The sequence below is a fragment of the Buteo buteo genome, chromosome 9 (genome assembly GCF_964188355.1).
Source record: "Buteo buteo chromosome 9, bButBut1.hap1.1, whole genome shotgun sequence".
Classification (NCBI taxonomy): domain Eukaryota; kingdom Metazoa; phylum Chordata; class Aves; order Accipitriformes; family Accipitridae; genus Buteo; species Buteo buteo.
This window is the reverse complement of record NC_134179.1, coordinates 7,160,770-7,176,558: the sequence shown is the minus strand read 5'-3', so window position 1 is coordinate 7,176,558 and position 15,789 is coordinate 7,160,770. Positions and strand designations below refer to the sequence as shown.

The following is a 15,789-nucleotide window of genomic DNA, read 5'->3' as shown; positions in this document are numbered from 1 at the left end:
AGAGCAGAGCACAACAGCCGTGGCCAGGCAGCTTCACAAGAAACTAATCACTTCTAATCCAGTTAGAGAACTTCAGCCCTTGGGAAAACACAGCGTACCTTTCCATGGGCCTGGGAGGAGAGACCACTGGAAGTCAGGTTTAGAAGAAAGAAATTAAATTTGTATTAGCGATTTAAATCCTTTCTCTGCTTTGAGAGACTATTTCAGAGAGCAGAAGAGCAATAACCTCTGAGGAGGTGAAATCCACAGCAGAGGAGCAGGTCCTCCACACGCTGCAATGGCACCGCTACCAGGGACATGATTCCGGCAAGATCAGCTGTTATTAGGTTCCAATTTTTGTTTTGTTCTTTCTCAAAAGATCTGTTTCTCTAGCATGCCATCTCAGACAGCAATAAAACGTTACGAGCTGCTGCTCTGTGGGGCACACCAAGGCTTTTATGAGCAGAAACCCCGAGACCCCAGAGAGCCTTTGGACAAACGTAAGCTGGGTCTGGAACTCAAGACCCGTTGAATTCACAATTTGATCAGACCAACATAAACAGGGAAGTCACACGGGGCCCCTACTCCTACCCCATCTCAATTGCTTTTGTTTGTCAAAAACCCCGCTGCCTTCACCACTGCACGTGCTGGGCCGTCAGCTGTAACACAGTCAGCCAAGACGCGGTGCCTCTGTGTGCCAGGGAGTAAGAGCCCCCATTCCCCCTGCCGTCTCTCCTGTGACCAGGGGCAGAGGTGGCCTTTGGCCCCTAACACAGGGCACCTAATGGGCACCCTGCACTGATCGCACCCAGGTCCCCCGACCACATGACTGCGTCGGCAGGTCTGGCCCAGGCCCTTTTCACACTTCCATTTTCAGGCATGGTTTTCGGTGTTATTCTAGCAGCACCAGCTGCATCAGGACCCAGCAACACTTCTTCGTCCGGCTCAGCATTTTCCCAGCTGAGCAGCACCCCATTCACCCCAACCCAGGGCAGAGCTGCAGGGCATCGTCCACACCCCTGCACGGCTCTCCGGCTGCACATGCCTGATGAGCTCAGCACGTACATCCCCCCACTGCCCTGGGCTCTGCTCACTCTCCCACTACCACCGTTAATCCTGCAGCTCTGCACTGGCTAGCAGGGCATTGCCCCGTTACAACAGGACCCCGAGCAAGCTGGGTTTTGCACCACAGCTACAAAGTCCCTCTCTGCCCTAAGCCCCAGACAGCTCGCTGCCAGCCGCGGGTTATTCCCCCCTGAACTCACTGAGCGGCAAAGACGTTATGAAGTGAAAACCGCCCCTTGGCCTCTGCCCACCCCCTTCACGGGAGGCTCGTACACACCGTGAGAGGTTTCTGGGTTGCTTCTTTGAAAAGCCATTTGAGGTCAGGCTGACTCAGTGTTTCCCAAAACGCAACAACTCTTACTGCTTTGGTGCAGGTCTAGAGCAGCCGCCAAGCACTGCCTTGCGCGCTGGGGCCTGCTCCGAGTCCCACGGAGAGGTGGCTGCTTTCTGCGCACGTAGAGCCAGACTAGACCTGCTATTCCAAAATTCAAATGCAAACTGCAGCTCTCTGCCTGCAGATAACCTTTTCCACAGCAGGCGGCCAGTTCTGGGAACCCAGGTGATGCTCCCAGGAGGTGAGGAGGGGACGTGCCTGCGGCAGCCTGCGCACCCTGAGAATTTTGCATCTTCACTTTGCAGGTAGCCTCTGCAGCTCCGGAGCCCGTGCACGGCTGGAGACAGCAGTCTCCAGCACACCTGTGGGAAACGAGCCTTCCCAGTCCACAAAGAGCCAGGTGGCCCCGCTGCAAGCGATGCGGGTCAGAAACCAGGCTGCCTGGCCCATGCAGAGTCCAGTACTCGCATCATGGAGGGAAATTATGTTTCCAGTTCCTCTGCAGGACGTACTGGACACCACAGCACAGAGCCTTCTGCTCGGGGTTTGCCCCCCCACACCACACCAACCTCCTTCCCAAGGAGGGAGAGGCAGGCTGCAGCAGGTGGCCATCGTACTCCCGTGCTGGGGAGAAACAGGGCCACCGCAGCCGGAGCTAGCGGCAACAGACCTGTGAGGCACATTCAGACTATTTCAAAGAGAGCGAGTGAGCTTCCCAAAGCACCGGTCCCTCCTTTAATGTTTCCAGCTGCAAGAAGACAGGTTACAAAGAACCACTGCAAGTAACCTTTCCTCCTCCTGAGGAAAATTCAAGCCTAAATGCTCATTACTGCCATTTCTCTAACACCAGGCAATTGCACAGGCTGTGCAGCCTTCTCAGGAAAGCGTTTTATTCTGGTCCACAGCATTCACAAGCTGAATTCTGATATGGCTCTCCTCTGGACTCATGCCCATGGATCCGCTCCCCCCCCCCCAGAGGCTTCACCCCCACGCTGCTCCATGCCTACATTACCTCCGTACCTGAGCACCTACTGCCAAACCCCTGTAAGACCTAAACCACCCCCTTTCTCCCAGCAGTCTCTTTGAGCAGTAACCCGGAGGGTGAAGGGCAGGAAGGGCTTTTGCAAAAAGCCACTCCATCACATGCACCCACATGAATGGCAACAGCCACGAGGCAGCTCAGGAGCAGGTGGGGCTGCACATGGCTGCAACCCCCCCACGCACTTGCTGCACTCCAGTCCCATGGGCCCACCGCAGCGTGCGTGGCCTTGCCACTGGGGCCCAAAGAACCGCGAGGAGAGGGGCAGCCCTGGAGCATCACAGCATGGTCTCCAGCCAGGGCCAAGCCCTCCCCGTTCCCTGGGGCTCCCTTGGTACCTGGATGCTGGGGCTCGCCAGCTTCCTTTCCAGCGTGTCCCAAAGAGCCGTCTCCACACGGAGCACTACAAAAATGTTTATTGAGAAGAGTGCGAGGTGGCCAGGCTCCCCAAGACCCCTCTGCAACTGACCACACGGCTGGGGAGAGGAGCATGGCCTTGGCAAGGGGCAGCCAGCCTCTGCCTAGCTGATGGGCACTGCCACACTGGGGATCCCCCGTAGTGCCTTGTGTGCCTCAAAGCACCCACAGGGAGACACGGACACTTGTTTCCTTGAGAGGAAACGTGTCCCCGCTCTGGTGTGGGCAGGGAGGTAAGACTGGCTACGCGATCCCTGCGTGCTCAGCAGCCAGAGGGAGGAGGCAGCAATCCAGCACAGTCACTGAACAACGAGCTGTGAGATCCAGGGACTGGCTCACGCTGGAGAAGGGCTGGGCGCTGCCTGGGAAGGTTGGCTGGTCTGCATCACGCTCCACCTCGGACCTTTGGCTGCTGCTGACTTCTGTCGCACCTCCCACGGCCATCCCAGGAGAGCAGACCTGCCCCACACCGCTGCCGAAATCCTCATGGCAGCAGGCAGGGGACGGAGACCGGCTGCATGCAGTCCTGGGAGTGAGTGCTTGCTCGGACCATATCCGCGGCATGGAAAAATAAACAAACGGGTATTTCTCTCACGGGGAGGAACATCATTTCAAAGGCGCTTCCTAAACCTGTCTGCAAACATGAGAGCAACTACTGCTCCTCCCAGAGGGTGGTGTAACTGCACCGCGGGGCTCCCCTTTGCTCGGCCCTCCCTGGAGAAAACAGGGAACTTGGCCTCGCAGGTGCGGGCAGCTGCTGCCCGCCAGGGCAGCATGGCACACGGCTGCACTGTGCCAGCTGAGCCCCATCCCATGCCCCAAGGCGGCACAGCTGTGACGTGGCAGCGGTGTGCGAAAGAGAGCGCTCCCTCGCCACGGGCGGCCCACTGCTCTCCTGTGCCCCACAGCTCTCCTGCTCGCCGTTTCCATCCGCAACCTCCACTGGATCGATGGGCAGCGCTAGCAGCCCTTTGCCTGCCGAGCGTGCTGCAGTCCTGCCAGGAAGCACTCACGACAGCCCCATCCGGACACGTCTATTTACACGAGAAGAACCACAGACCCAGGGCAAGGAGGTGCCTCCCAGCTGGCACAGGCTGCTGTCCCCTGCGTGCTGCCAGCTCGGGGCTGGCTGGGTGCTTCGCTCAGCTGCTGCCAGGCTACCTCCTCCCTTGCACTGGGCAAGGGCAGAGTCACTTTGCACGTGCCATATTTTCAGAGGTTGGGGGCAGCGACAGGTCCCTGGCTGCACGGACAGTCCAGAGATAGGCAGGGGGATCTGCTGGTAGCATCATGCCCTGGCAGCAAGCAAGGGCAGGGGCCCATGCTGGACGGAGAGGCATGGCCCAGGCAAGTGTCTGGCCCAGTCTTAGTCGTTCTCACTCTGCAAGGAAGAGAGGGGAGAGCAAGGGTGAGGTGCCGAGGGCTTGCGGGGGCGGGGGGGGGAATACAGCCCCGCTCTATGCACCAGGGGCCACCTGGTAAGTCTCGCTGCCAAAGCACAGCCCTGCCATGCCACCTCACCTCCATTTTGCTGTATATCCAGCTGAGAAGCTTTGTCACACGCGTGTAAACACCGGGCTTGTTCTTCTGGCCACATCCTGTCCCCCAGCTCGTGACCCCAGCCACATACCAGCGGCCGTTGTCCTCGCAGACCAGGGGCCCTCCGCTGTCACCCTAGTACAGAGGGGCAGAGCAGTGAGGAGAGGAGACAGGAGATGCCCCTCTGCCGGTACCCAGCCAGCGGACACCGGCACACAGGAAAAGCGGGCAGCCCTGTCCGTCCTGCATCACCTTGCCTGGTGGGACCGCGTGCCCCTGGCTCACCTGGCACGCATCTTTCCCCCCCTGCAGGTACCCGGCACACATCATCCGTGGGGTCAGGTAGCCCTCGTACACCTTGTCACTGTTGCAGACCTTGTAGTCAATCAGCTTCACCTCGGCCTCCCGCAGCTTTGGGGACGTGTTATCTGCAAGGCAGGAGCAGCCATGGGGCAGGGTGGGCCTCGTCCCCCCACTGCCCCCTGGGCCCCTCCGCAGCACCAGGCATTTCCGTGGCAGCGAGGGAGGAAGCTGGTATTTCTTGCAGGCCTTATTTCTGCGGAGCTGCACGGCCGGGAGGGCAACCACTGCGAGTCACCCCTGGGGGAACGGCCCTCGAACACAGCAGCAGAGCCATGCTCGCTCCTCTTGCGCACTGCCTTCGCAGGTCAGGCTGCGGCACACAGGAGCTGCCTGTGGAGAGCCGGCATCCTCCCTCACCTTCGTTCTCCCTGGTCTTCCCAAAGCCGGTGATGAAGCAGGACCTGCCGGTCTGGAATTGCTGGCCGTACATGGGGAGGCAGGCTGGGCGAACCTGAGCTGGAGGGAGACATGATGAAAACCAGGCAAGGAGAGAGGGATGAGTCACCCAGGAGCAAAATAGCCATTGTAGTCACTAGCCCTGCAGCTAGGGAGGAGCGTGGTGTGCAGGAAGCACTCCCCTCTGCACCCACCCAGGCAGGGTCTCTGCCGGGTCCCCCCGCCGCACTGCCCATGTGGGGCACGGTGAGCGGCACGATGCAGGCTGCGCAGCTGAGCCCACGGCTGCGCGTGTGTCGGGCCCTGCCGGGGGAGGACGGGCCGGTTCCTGACCACGGGCCAGGCAGGGGAAAGCAGTGTGGCCACAGCAGAGCGGGATGCTCCGGCTGGCAGCAGCCCCATGCAGCCCAGAGGACGGCTCCAAGGGGACCCCAGCTGCCTCTTGCTCCTGCCCATCCCCCGCAGCCTCTCCCTGTCCCCCAAACACCAGCCCCTGCCAAGCCCAGCCCTGCAGCACGGCAAGATGAGAGCCCTGACCTGAGAGCGTCAGCGGCCTGGAGAGCTTCATGAGTGCAATGTCATAGTCGTCGTGATCGTCGCTGTAGTTGGAGTTAATGATGACCTGGGAGACGGGGATGCCCTCCGCATGCTGCTTCAGGTCCGAGACCCCGCCGTACACCTTCCAGTCATCGAGGATCTTCATGCTGTTCCTGGGCAGGGAGAGAGGTGGGGGCAGCAAGGAGTGAGACGCCGGGCAGAGCGCTGGCGCAAGGGCTGCCGGCCGCAGCCAGTGCCCCTGGCTGGACGGCAGCACCGTGGGCAGCTGCCTGTGGCGGCACTCACATGAAGAAGCAGTGGGCCGCGGTGAGGACCCACTGCGCGTCAATGATGGTGCCGCCGCAGATGTGGATGGGCCCATACTGCACACTGACTTGCCAGGGCCACTTGGTCACAGAGGTTTCCTTTCCTCCAATGATCCGGCCAGAAATCCTCTGCCCGCAGGCTGGAGGGGAGAGCAGGGCTGAGAGAAGGGCTCAGAGAGAAGGCAAGGCTGGAGGGGAACGCACATGACATCCCCACTGCCCGCAGGCACCAGCAGTGCTCAGTACGTTCGCAGGGGCCAATGGAGACCATGGGAATGCAATCGTCGTAGTTTTCTGTTACCCAGAAAGTTTGCTGGAAAATGCCCCGTTTGCCCAGCCCTGTTCAAAGAGGGGAGGAAAGCACTCCCAAGCCTGTGTTTGGCCTTGCCCGCCCTTGGCCATGTGCCCTGCCAGACAGCCCCCTTACTTGTGCATCGGAGGGAGACGTACTTTCCCGTCAGACAGTGGGAGCTGCAGCAGAGAAGAGGGAGATGCGGCCTCAGCCCCTGCCCTGCGGCACCAGGGCAGGGGCAGGGCCAGGAGGTGACACTGCCTGGTACCTGTTGAGGCTCTGCTGGATGGTCTCTCGCTCATCAGTCACAGTAAGGCTCTTGCCGGAGACGTGCAGGGGAATGTATTCAGTCTGCGATGCACTGGGAGGGGAGAGGAGAGAGGAAGTGAGGGTGTCCCCCCCGGCTAGGCACTGACTGCCTGGTCCCTGCCTTCTCAGAGAGGCTCTGCTTGCTAAACCTGGGGGGGACAGACTGAAACACCCAGAGCAGTGCTGGACGCACGGCCTCCCAGAGGAAAAGCACAATGCTGGGGGAAAGAGCACAGCCGACTGTGTACACAGGCAGGGCAGGAGGGTCAGAGCAATGCCCAGGAGGCCGGGCAGGGCCCCAGCACCCGAGCAGGACGACCCAACTTTGGGGAATTACTTCTGAAATCCCAGCTGCCGGCAGGTCTTTCTGGAGAAGGAGTCGTCCCAGGCGCTGCTGCACACCGGCAGCCACTGGCTCTCAGCACTGGAGTAGATGTGGAGCAAGGACTCGTCAGATGCGAAGCGCACTGCAGGGATGGAGCAGGCGGGTCAGTGGTACCCAGCACCCTGGGGGCTCCCCTCACTCCCACCGCCCCTGGCTCCCGGTGCCTCACCGCAGCCCAGCTCGTCACTCCTCTGGGAGCAGTCGACGATGCCATTGCAGCGCACGGGGCTGTCCTTGCAGCTCTCAGCAGGCTCCTTGTACACGATGCCGGTCTGCGACCGCCAGAACATAACTGGAAGCAAGTGAACGCCGTGGTGAGGCTGGGGCTACCAGCAGGGGCTTGCTGCGGGCGAGGGTGCTGTAGGACACCCGGGCGGGAGTCCAGAGGAGGTCTGCCATGCACAGGGACATTGCCAAACACGAGGCGTGAGCTGGGGTGCAGGGCTGCCATTTGAGCCAAGGCTGAAGAGCTGCAGGATGCAGGACTGAAGAAGGACTGGCCAGTCCTGAGCATCCCCCCATGCCAGCCCAGCAGCGTGCTGCTCAGCTGCTGCTGCAATCCCCTCTCCCCTAACCCACTCCTAGCTCGCTTCTGCAGAAAGGTGCATCCAGCCTGCTGAATGCTTCAAGCCCGCCAGCTACAGCAGCTGGAGAACCGACAGCTAGACCTTACGAGGATTAAAGCGATTGCCCTGGTATCTGTGCCTGTTCCACCGACAGAATGCACTGGTTTTGACAGGTCCTGCCTGCTAACCCTGGTCCTCAGGGAGGGCGAGCGTGGGTGCTGCTGCGGGTGCCCCGCCGCCCGCCGAAGCAAGCCCAGGAGAAGGAAAGCGCGGTGCAGCACATCTCCTCTCCCCAGCGATCCTGCTCCTGCCTGTCCACCAGATGTCAGGAACACTCAGGAAACGGGAAGAAGACATCTCTGCCTGCTCCCTCCGAGCCTGCGGGTCTCCCCAGCCTCTGCTGACCCCCAGCCCCTCTGAGGTCTTCCCCCCTGGGGAGCCCCAAGCCGGGACCCCACTCACACAGCAGGATGAGAGCGATGAGCAGCACGATGAGGACGGAGATGCAGAAGATGAGCGCAAGCCGTCGCTGGCTCATGCAGGGAGCTCTGAACATGGAGGATCCTGGCAGCAGGGCGGAGGCAGGGTCAGGGGGAGCTGCTGTCTCCCCAGGGTGCCCGCATCCCACTGCCCGCTAGCGTGTGCCAAGAGCTCCCTGGCTTCCCATGCACCTGGCTCCCCAGAGGACCCACGAGATGTGGGAGAGGAGGGCTGCGCACACCCCACACCACCCCGTGGCATTCCCCCATCCTGCCACAGTCACTGTCCTCCCCCTTGCCCCCGGCACCCCTCACACCCCCAGGGAAACACCAGCCTGTGGCTGAGGCTTGTGCCAGCTGTGGGCACAGGGACCCATTCCCTGCCTCTCTCCATCCCTCCCCACCCTCGGTGGGACCGGGGCCAGGGTGGCCAGAGACCACCCTCGGCATCATCCTCTTACGTGCGCTCTCACAGGTCGTGCAGGGGGCTGGGGCTGGGCTGGACTCTGGGCTGTAGGGCTTGAAGCTAATGCCGAGGACGCTTTCTCGAGGCTGCGGCAGTCGGGCACTGAAGATGTTGCTGACTGTGGAGGCATGGAGGCTGGGAGGGACACTGCTGGACGATGCCGTGGTCTGTGAGCAGAGGAGACTGTTACTGGCAACGACCGATGCCCACCGGAGAGTCCCTGCAGAGTCCCCAGGTGGCTGTGAAGGCAAAGGCGACGGGGAGCCGAGCTCCCCAGCAGGGCCAGCCGTTGCCACTGGTGGCTATTCTTCCACAGTACTAGGAACCGCATGGAGAGTTACTGCCACGGTCCCTCTTTCTGTACCACGGAGCCCAAGCCGTACCCCCTCTGTGACTGCTGAAAACCTCTTTGTCACAGAGCTTTTCCCCTTTAGGTGGCTGCTGGCCACATTTCCCAAACTGGTCTCTTTGATCAGAGCCATCAGCCGGGTATTTGGCATCAGGTCAGTCACGCTGTGGCCCAGTTCCACGGGGCTAGTGCCCCAATTTATGCATCTATCTTTAATTAGCCATTTGAAAAATACAGTGCAATTTCCAGCTGTTATTTAGTAATACTTAATAATCAGTGTTTTCCAAGCCCTGAAACGTCCTGCACCCTGGAATGCTGTTCTGCAGTTGCGTCACTCCTGATCCATGAATTTGCAAAAGAACATGCATTTGTTTCCTTTCCTCAAGATACACTCTTCCCAGCGCTCCATCAGCTTTGATCAGCTACAGAAGCGAGCGCCTCTCATTTGCCTTCAGAGGACCTGTGCACAAAGCCCACAATAAATGCCATTCTCGCTGCCATTCGTAAAATCTTATACACATCTTTGGCAGTAAGAAATGGCTGCGTGCCTTGGAGAAACTGCAAGGGCATCGCCAGCCAGCCCACAGCACTGAGAGCCCGACCTGGGCTTCGTTCTCGACAGGTGCTTCCCACGCTGCCTCGCTCCTCCAGCCCGCCATCTCCCAGCACTGCTCCCAGTGGCACGCAGCCACGACCGACCGCATTTGCACCGGGCTGTTCAAGGGAAGCCAGTCAAATTTGGACTACGTCTGTCCCTACAAACAACCTCGCTGCTGTCCTGCAGAAGGGGCACCCAAGGGAGAAACGGAGCTGCCATCCTTTGGCAGGAGAGTGCAGCCAGCTTGGCACCCACACCCCAGCCCACCTCCCAGGAGGTGGGCTCAAACACGCCCCTCTGGAAACCTGTCTCTGATTTTTGGCCCTGCAGCTGCTAGAGATCACATTTCCCCATAACCAGAAAACATCCCTTTCCCTGCCAAGCCGGTGAGCAGCACCTGGGCTGGTGCACGGCTCTGGAACGGGCAGAGAGGACGGGGACCTTGGGCAGAGCAGGCTGCCACCTCCAAGTTGTCCCCTTCTAGCTGGATTTTCTCTGCTCTCCTGTTTCCTGCTGGGAACCGAGGGCCGTAATGAGCATGTCGGGAGCCTGCTCAGGCTCATGCTTTGTAAATATGGCTGTGCCCTTTCTTGCAATGCGGTGGTGTAACTTCCTGGGCATTATCCCGTGAGTCACAAACCCCAGCGTGGCCACGCATGCTGCCCACGCAGGGTCTGCCTCAGCCCCCAGCTGAACATCGCGGGGGGACACACACCACCTCTCGAGCTGTGCATCCGTAACTGCTCACAGCCCTGGTGCACCAGCTGCAGAGCCGGCAGGCACAGCACCCCGGGCTCCTGGGGAGGCTGCCTGGCCACCTGCCCTGGCCAGCGGCGGGGTGCGCAGGGCCACCCCCCGGCACAGACCTCCTCCCGCTGCCTGCGGGGCCCTTGGCACGGGCACCGCTAAGGTCTCCCGGCCATTGAGAGCCACCTTCCCGCTCACGGCCAGCGGCTCCCTGGCCTCCTGCATGTACCAGGAGGAGCAGAGGCAGTTTCACAGCATCGCCCATCCCTTCTCGCCCCTTCCCCGTGTGACAGCGATAACAAGCCTGAATTTGCTCAGCCTGCAGCCGAAGGCCAGCTTCCCTTATGCCTGAATTTCACAGCATCCGTGCGGGCAAGCCCAGGACAGCCATGCTGCAGGCTCGCCTTATCCTGGGCTCTCCCAAAGGTGCCGGGGAGCCCAGGGGAGCCCCTCGGTGTGCTCCGCCGGGCTGGGGTGGCACAGCAGCCAGGAGGGCTGGGGAGTGCCCCAGCAGCGTCCTCTCCTGATGAGTCTGAGCAGTCACACCGATGGGATTCAAGTTCTTGCAGCAAGTATCGCACGTCCGCACCATGAAACATCCCTGGGTACCTTTGGTGCCCATTGTTAGAAAGCGTATGGGATCAGCGAGAGAGCCAGAGCTGCTGCAGGTCCTGCACCACTGCTTTGCAGAAACAAAGCAAGGCATAGATGCCGGGAACCCTTCCTAGGAAAATAATTTCTCTGGTCTATGTGTAAACGAGGTGTTTGTAAATACCCAGACAGTATCATTTACATTGGCATTTGTATGCTATCTCCACATGTCTGATATTTCACCTGCCTCATCCTGCAGCAAGGGCAACCCTTCGGTTATCAGATCAGCAGAATTACAATGCTGTTAAGGACAAACCTCCCCATCATACTAGAAAATGCAGCTCAGCTTCACCAGTAAGCCAGTGATGCTGGATGCTAAAGCATTTCCATCTCCAGCGTGCAAACGTTTCAAATTAACATGTAAGTATTCTATAGTTTAAATTGCTCTTACTATTCTTTAGCAGGAAACACATGCCCTTTCTTACTCTCAGGTGAACTATTAGCTACTTATTTCTCTAAAAGTCTAAAGTTCAAGTATTTTTTTTCTGTCTGTCGCAGAAGCTAACAAAACTTTTACCACAGGCTCCTGGTAACCAGCATAACTGGTTGCTGTTTGTATAACCACTAGAGCAGAGAACAAACAGCAGCGGCTTTACGAAGATATTTCTGTTAAGGAGTGTGCATTACCCCAGTGAGTGAGCTGTGACTTCTGCCCACAAAACCTTTACTCACCCTTTGCTGGCTTTTGAATAAAAGTCAGACCCGGAGCCATGCCTATCTCACACGTGCTGCTGCGGTTTGAGCCCCTTTTTCTGACGTCCTCTCTGCAAATGTTCCACCAGCCACGAGAGTGTTAAGTGCTGCTGTGGGCTGGCATCTGAAAGTCAGGCGTGGGGAAGGGGAGAACAACCGGCTCCTTTCGGTGGCAGACCTGACTTTCAGACAACCGGGGAGGAGGGATGCTGGGGATGTGCGGGGGACTGCTGCCCAGCTCTGCTCGCCTCATACCCGGCCCAGGCTGCCTGGGGGATGAGCAGACAGTGCCAGTCTGCAGCACGAGCCCTTTGCTAAACCTGTCACAAGCGTAAACACCACCTCACTCTGCTCTGAGGCTTTAAGCAGAGCTGGGAAAAGCACCTAACCCACAGACAGCAGCGCTGGCGAAGCCCATCCCCTTTGCACCACGAGCTACCATGTGCACCAACCTCCAGCTCGACTCCCTGCTGCAGAGGGCAATCACCAGGTGAAACAGCCAGTCCGGGCTGGGTTCAAGGCTCAGGATCCACGCGTGATGTGGAGGGAAGGCTGGGAAACCAGCCAGCAGTCACCCATAGTTTCGGAGTGGGAGGGAAAGCAGAAGCGAGGCAACACCTGGGGTGTTGCAACCAGACCCAGGGCCCAGCCATGTCTCAGAGAAGCAAAAGGGCACAGTGGCTACCAAAAATGTGGAGCATCAAAAGTGGAGAGAGGCAGCCTGGCTTAAATAAACTGGAAGGAGCTGCCTAAAGAGGTGATCATCTTTCCCAGCTGAGCTCAGCAGCCCACCCCTCACCATGGCTCTCTGCTGCTCACAGCCCCCTTGTTTGGGGCAGGGAACTGGCTCCTTCACCTGGTTGCGGAGCCCTGATTGTCCAGGGCAGATTAGCTCAGCAAGCACACAACAGCGACATTGTCCTCATGCTCCCTTGGGACAAAAACCTCCCGAGTCTATGAAAGGCCTCGTTCCCTCCCAGTGACACCCGTCCCACTCGAGTACCGCAGCTGAGCAATGCCTCAGCAGTGCCTCCCTGGGAGGAGGCAGACCCCCCAGTCCCAGGGACAAACTGGGCAGGAGCTGCAAGAGGATGCTGCCGAGACCCGGATGCTGTAAAGCGGCAACGCACGGGGAAGTGAAATCTCAGAGCACAGAAGGGCCATTTTGCAAGTGCAGATGACAAGCCGTGTTGATTGAGTCAGCCCGATCTGGCCAGGGACAGGCTGCCATATGCCAGTGTGAGCAGCCCTTCAGGCAGGGATCAGAAAATGTTCCAGCGGGTGAATAATTGCTGCTCACCCCATTCCATGGAGGGGCAAACAGAGGCACAGAAAGATGAAGTGACTCTCCTGCAGTTGCAGAGCCAAGGGTGGCACCCAGGAATCCTAATGGCCTATTTAATGCAAGTGACAAAGCCAAGGTGGCCCGGTGGGCATGCCCAATACTGGGTAATTGTCTCCATATGTGGGCATCCCAATTCCTGCCCCGCTTTCAGCAAGACACAGTGCTGCTGCCCACTTTCAGGGCCACCCAGAGCCGGGATCACACTGCAAGGCAGTGCTGGGGGCAAGCTGCCCCTCCTTTGGGACCCAGCCAGGATCTGGTATGAGCCCACTCTGCCCCTGCTCCTGGCTGCCTCTGAGGCACCTGCACACCAAGGGGCAGGAAGAGGGTGGCTTTTACAGCTGGCCCTGCCTCCCCTCGAGCCCCATCCACCCTGTCACTGCCGCCTTTGCATGTTCCGGATGTTGCTGGCACAGCCAGCAGCGCTCAGCGCGGTAATTACCTGCTGCCTCACCCGGGCAGGCTGAGCCCAGTGCCCAGCCGGGGATGGATGTTTTCCTCATGACAGGATGCTCAGCAAGGCCCCATAGCCGAGACTGAGCAGGACCCAGGCAACCCAGCCCGAAAAGAGCATGAGGAAAACTGCCAGGAGAGCGGGCGAGGGAGAGCAGTGGGGGCCAAGGCCACCAGCGTGCTGCCGCTGCTACCGATGTGCTGGCGGGAGGTGCCAGAGGGCTCCAGGATTGCACAGCTTCTGTGGGCGCCAAGCGGCACCAGCAGTGCCAGCCCGCTCCACCAGCCTGTACCCCCCCAGTTCACAAATTTGCTCCAGCGTGGAAAAGCAGCGGTGCCAGGGGCCCCCAACACCTCCTCTGCTGTCACGGGGCTGACACCGGGGATGCTGGTGACAGTCCTCCTCCCTCCGTGTGCCGAGGGGGTGCCGGAGGCAGCAGCCCCACAGGCAGCTCGCCCCGGGTCTTCCTCTGCGAAGGCAGTGCCCCAGAGAGCAAGAGGCAGAAACTGGGCGCTCCACCAAACCCCAAGGAAAGTAGGTCCGTATGGCCACAGAGCAACCCCCAGTACTTCTAGCTGGGTCAGAGCTGGGGGAGCTGCCCACGCCTTACCGGAGAGGTTTTCCCGTCCATCGGCCGCTGCAGGGCTGGGCTGGGATCACAGCTCCGGCACAGCCATCCTTCGCTGCGCAGCACGGTGCAGAACAAAGTCAGGTCCGCGGGGACGGGGCAGAATCTGTTTGGCGAGCGGGCTCGTACGTCAGTGCCAGCGCCGGGTGCGGAGGGAAACCAGTCCGACCTGCCGCCCGGCTCTACCGCTGCCTGTTTCCCAACTGCTCCAGGCACAGCGTGCAAAATACCTGCCTCTGCTGCCGGTCACCCCAGCCAGGCCCTGAGGAACGCTGGGCAGGGGCAGCAGGAGCCTCGGCTGCTGCCAAATGTCTGGGAGTCTGGGAGCAGGTGGGGTCTGGCCCTGGGAGAGAGCAGCATCCCGGGAACCCGGGGCTCCTCACTGCTCTCCCGGCTGCTTGCCCGCCCAAGGCCACCCTTCTGCACTGCGTGCCTGCCCCGCGCTCGCCCGCACCTCTCCTGCCCCAGGCTGAGGGCTGTGCGCGCCAGCCGAGGATGGGAGAGGAGGGGATGCGCAGCCATGTCCAACCCCAGTAAAAACCCTCTCATGCGCGCCGGGTGACCAAGAAGTCCAGAATGCCCTGTTTCAAGGGAAAAGAAATGCCATTTGCCTCTAGTTTCTCTAGAGGCTTTGTCACTCCTTTGCTAATGGAGCAATGCTCTCACATTGTGCAAGGAGAAAGCAGTGGTCTCCCACTTCCTTCTGTGGGCATGAGCCAAGGGATGTTTTGCTTAACCCAGAACTCACATTTGGGTGAAACAGGTAAAAATATCCAGATTGAAAGGAAAAAGGCCCAGCTCCATTGTGCGTTTTCTGATGTCCAGGCCCTGGACCCATGACCCTCGGTGCCACACGCCCCACTCACCCCAGCCCCTGGCTGCCAGAGGAGCGGCTGCAGGGTGGATGAACGAGGCTGGTGGGGAGCCTGTGCCTGCACTCCTTGCTGGCCAGGGCTGCACCGCGGTCTCTGCTCTGCACCGCGCAGCAGAGAGGTGGGATGGTGCTTCATGTAATCCAGGCTGCTCCCAGCTTTGGCCAGCGTGTGGATGAGCAGCCTCTGGGATAAGAGGTCATTGCAAGAAATGGCCCCCCTCCTGCCTGCCCCCTCGTGAGGGCTGGCACTGGGCAGTGTGAGGGCAGTGCATGGCTCGACCGGGAGGAGGGCAACCTCTTTGATGGCTCAGTCCTGGGAGGCTCTGTCGGACGGCGTGGTGCCTCCCGTGAGCCCCATCCCAACACTCTATATTCCAGGCACATTTCTGCTGGCATTATTCATAGCATAAGTCCCTTATTCATCCGGGTCCCCACCCACACCTGCTCATCGGAAGTGCAGGAGACAAGCAGGGCCGTCCAAGCTTGAAGGAAACCTGCTTTGAAGCCCCCTTGATTTCAAGACTGAAAAGCCCGGGATGGATCCCGCTGTCCCCTCCACCCTGCCCCGGGGCTCCCCATCCCATCCCTTCCCAGAGGGGTCAATTACTGTCCTTCTCCTGTGCACAGCCTGGGGCCAAGCCCGGGTGGCCAGAGAGGGGGATCAAGGAGCTTGGTGGAGAAGACCGACACCCGACTCCATCCTGATCTTGGTGTTTACCCCTCTTCTCTTTGTCAAGCCCTTTGCCTGCCTCTTTCCAATAAGCCCACCCAGGGCCTCGCTGCCCTGGCAGGTCCAGCACGTGCGCTTCAGCGCACGGGACAAACACTTGCCCGGTGGTGGCCACGAGCCAGGCCACCTGCTCTGGGGATCCCCTGCTTCCAGGGTGGTTTCTGAGCCAGCCCTCGCCCTGCAGCGCACTCCTCCCTAGTTTCCACGTGTAGGACTAACAGCATTTTG

General features: G+C 59.9%; 1 protein-coding gene across 1 annotated transcript; it reads right to left on the bottom strand.

Moving 5' to 3' along the window:
- Positions 1 to 2,952: 2,952 nt before the first annotated feature.
- Positions 2,953 to 13,975, bottom strand: TMPRSS13 (transmembrane serine protease 13). The gene is made up of 13 exons (XM_075036755.1): positions 13,940 to 13,975; positions 8,488 to 8,659; positions 8,010 to 8,111; positions 7,151 to 7,273; positions 6,934 to 7,063; positions 6,556 to 6,648; positions 6,423 to 6,466; positions 5,976 to 6,135; positions 5,670 to 5,842; positions 5,094 to 5,192; positions 4,659 to 4,801; positions 4,356 to 4,508; positions 2,953 to 4,215 (listed from the first exon to the last, which is right to left on the bottom strand). Exons 1-13 carry the CDS (start codon positions 13,958 to 13,960, stop codon positions 4,201 to 4,203), a joined length of 1,428 nt encoding a protein of 475 aa, XP_074892856.1. The 5' UTR covers positions 13,961 to 13,975; the 3' UTR covers positions 2,953 to 4,200.
- Positions 13,976 to 15,789: the final 1,814 nt, after the last annotated feature.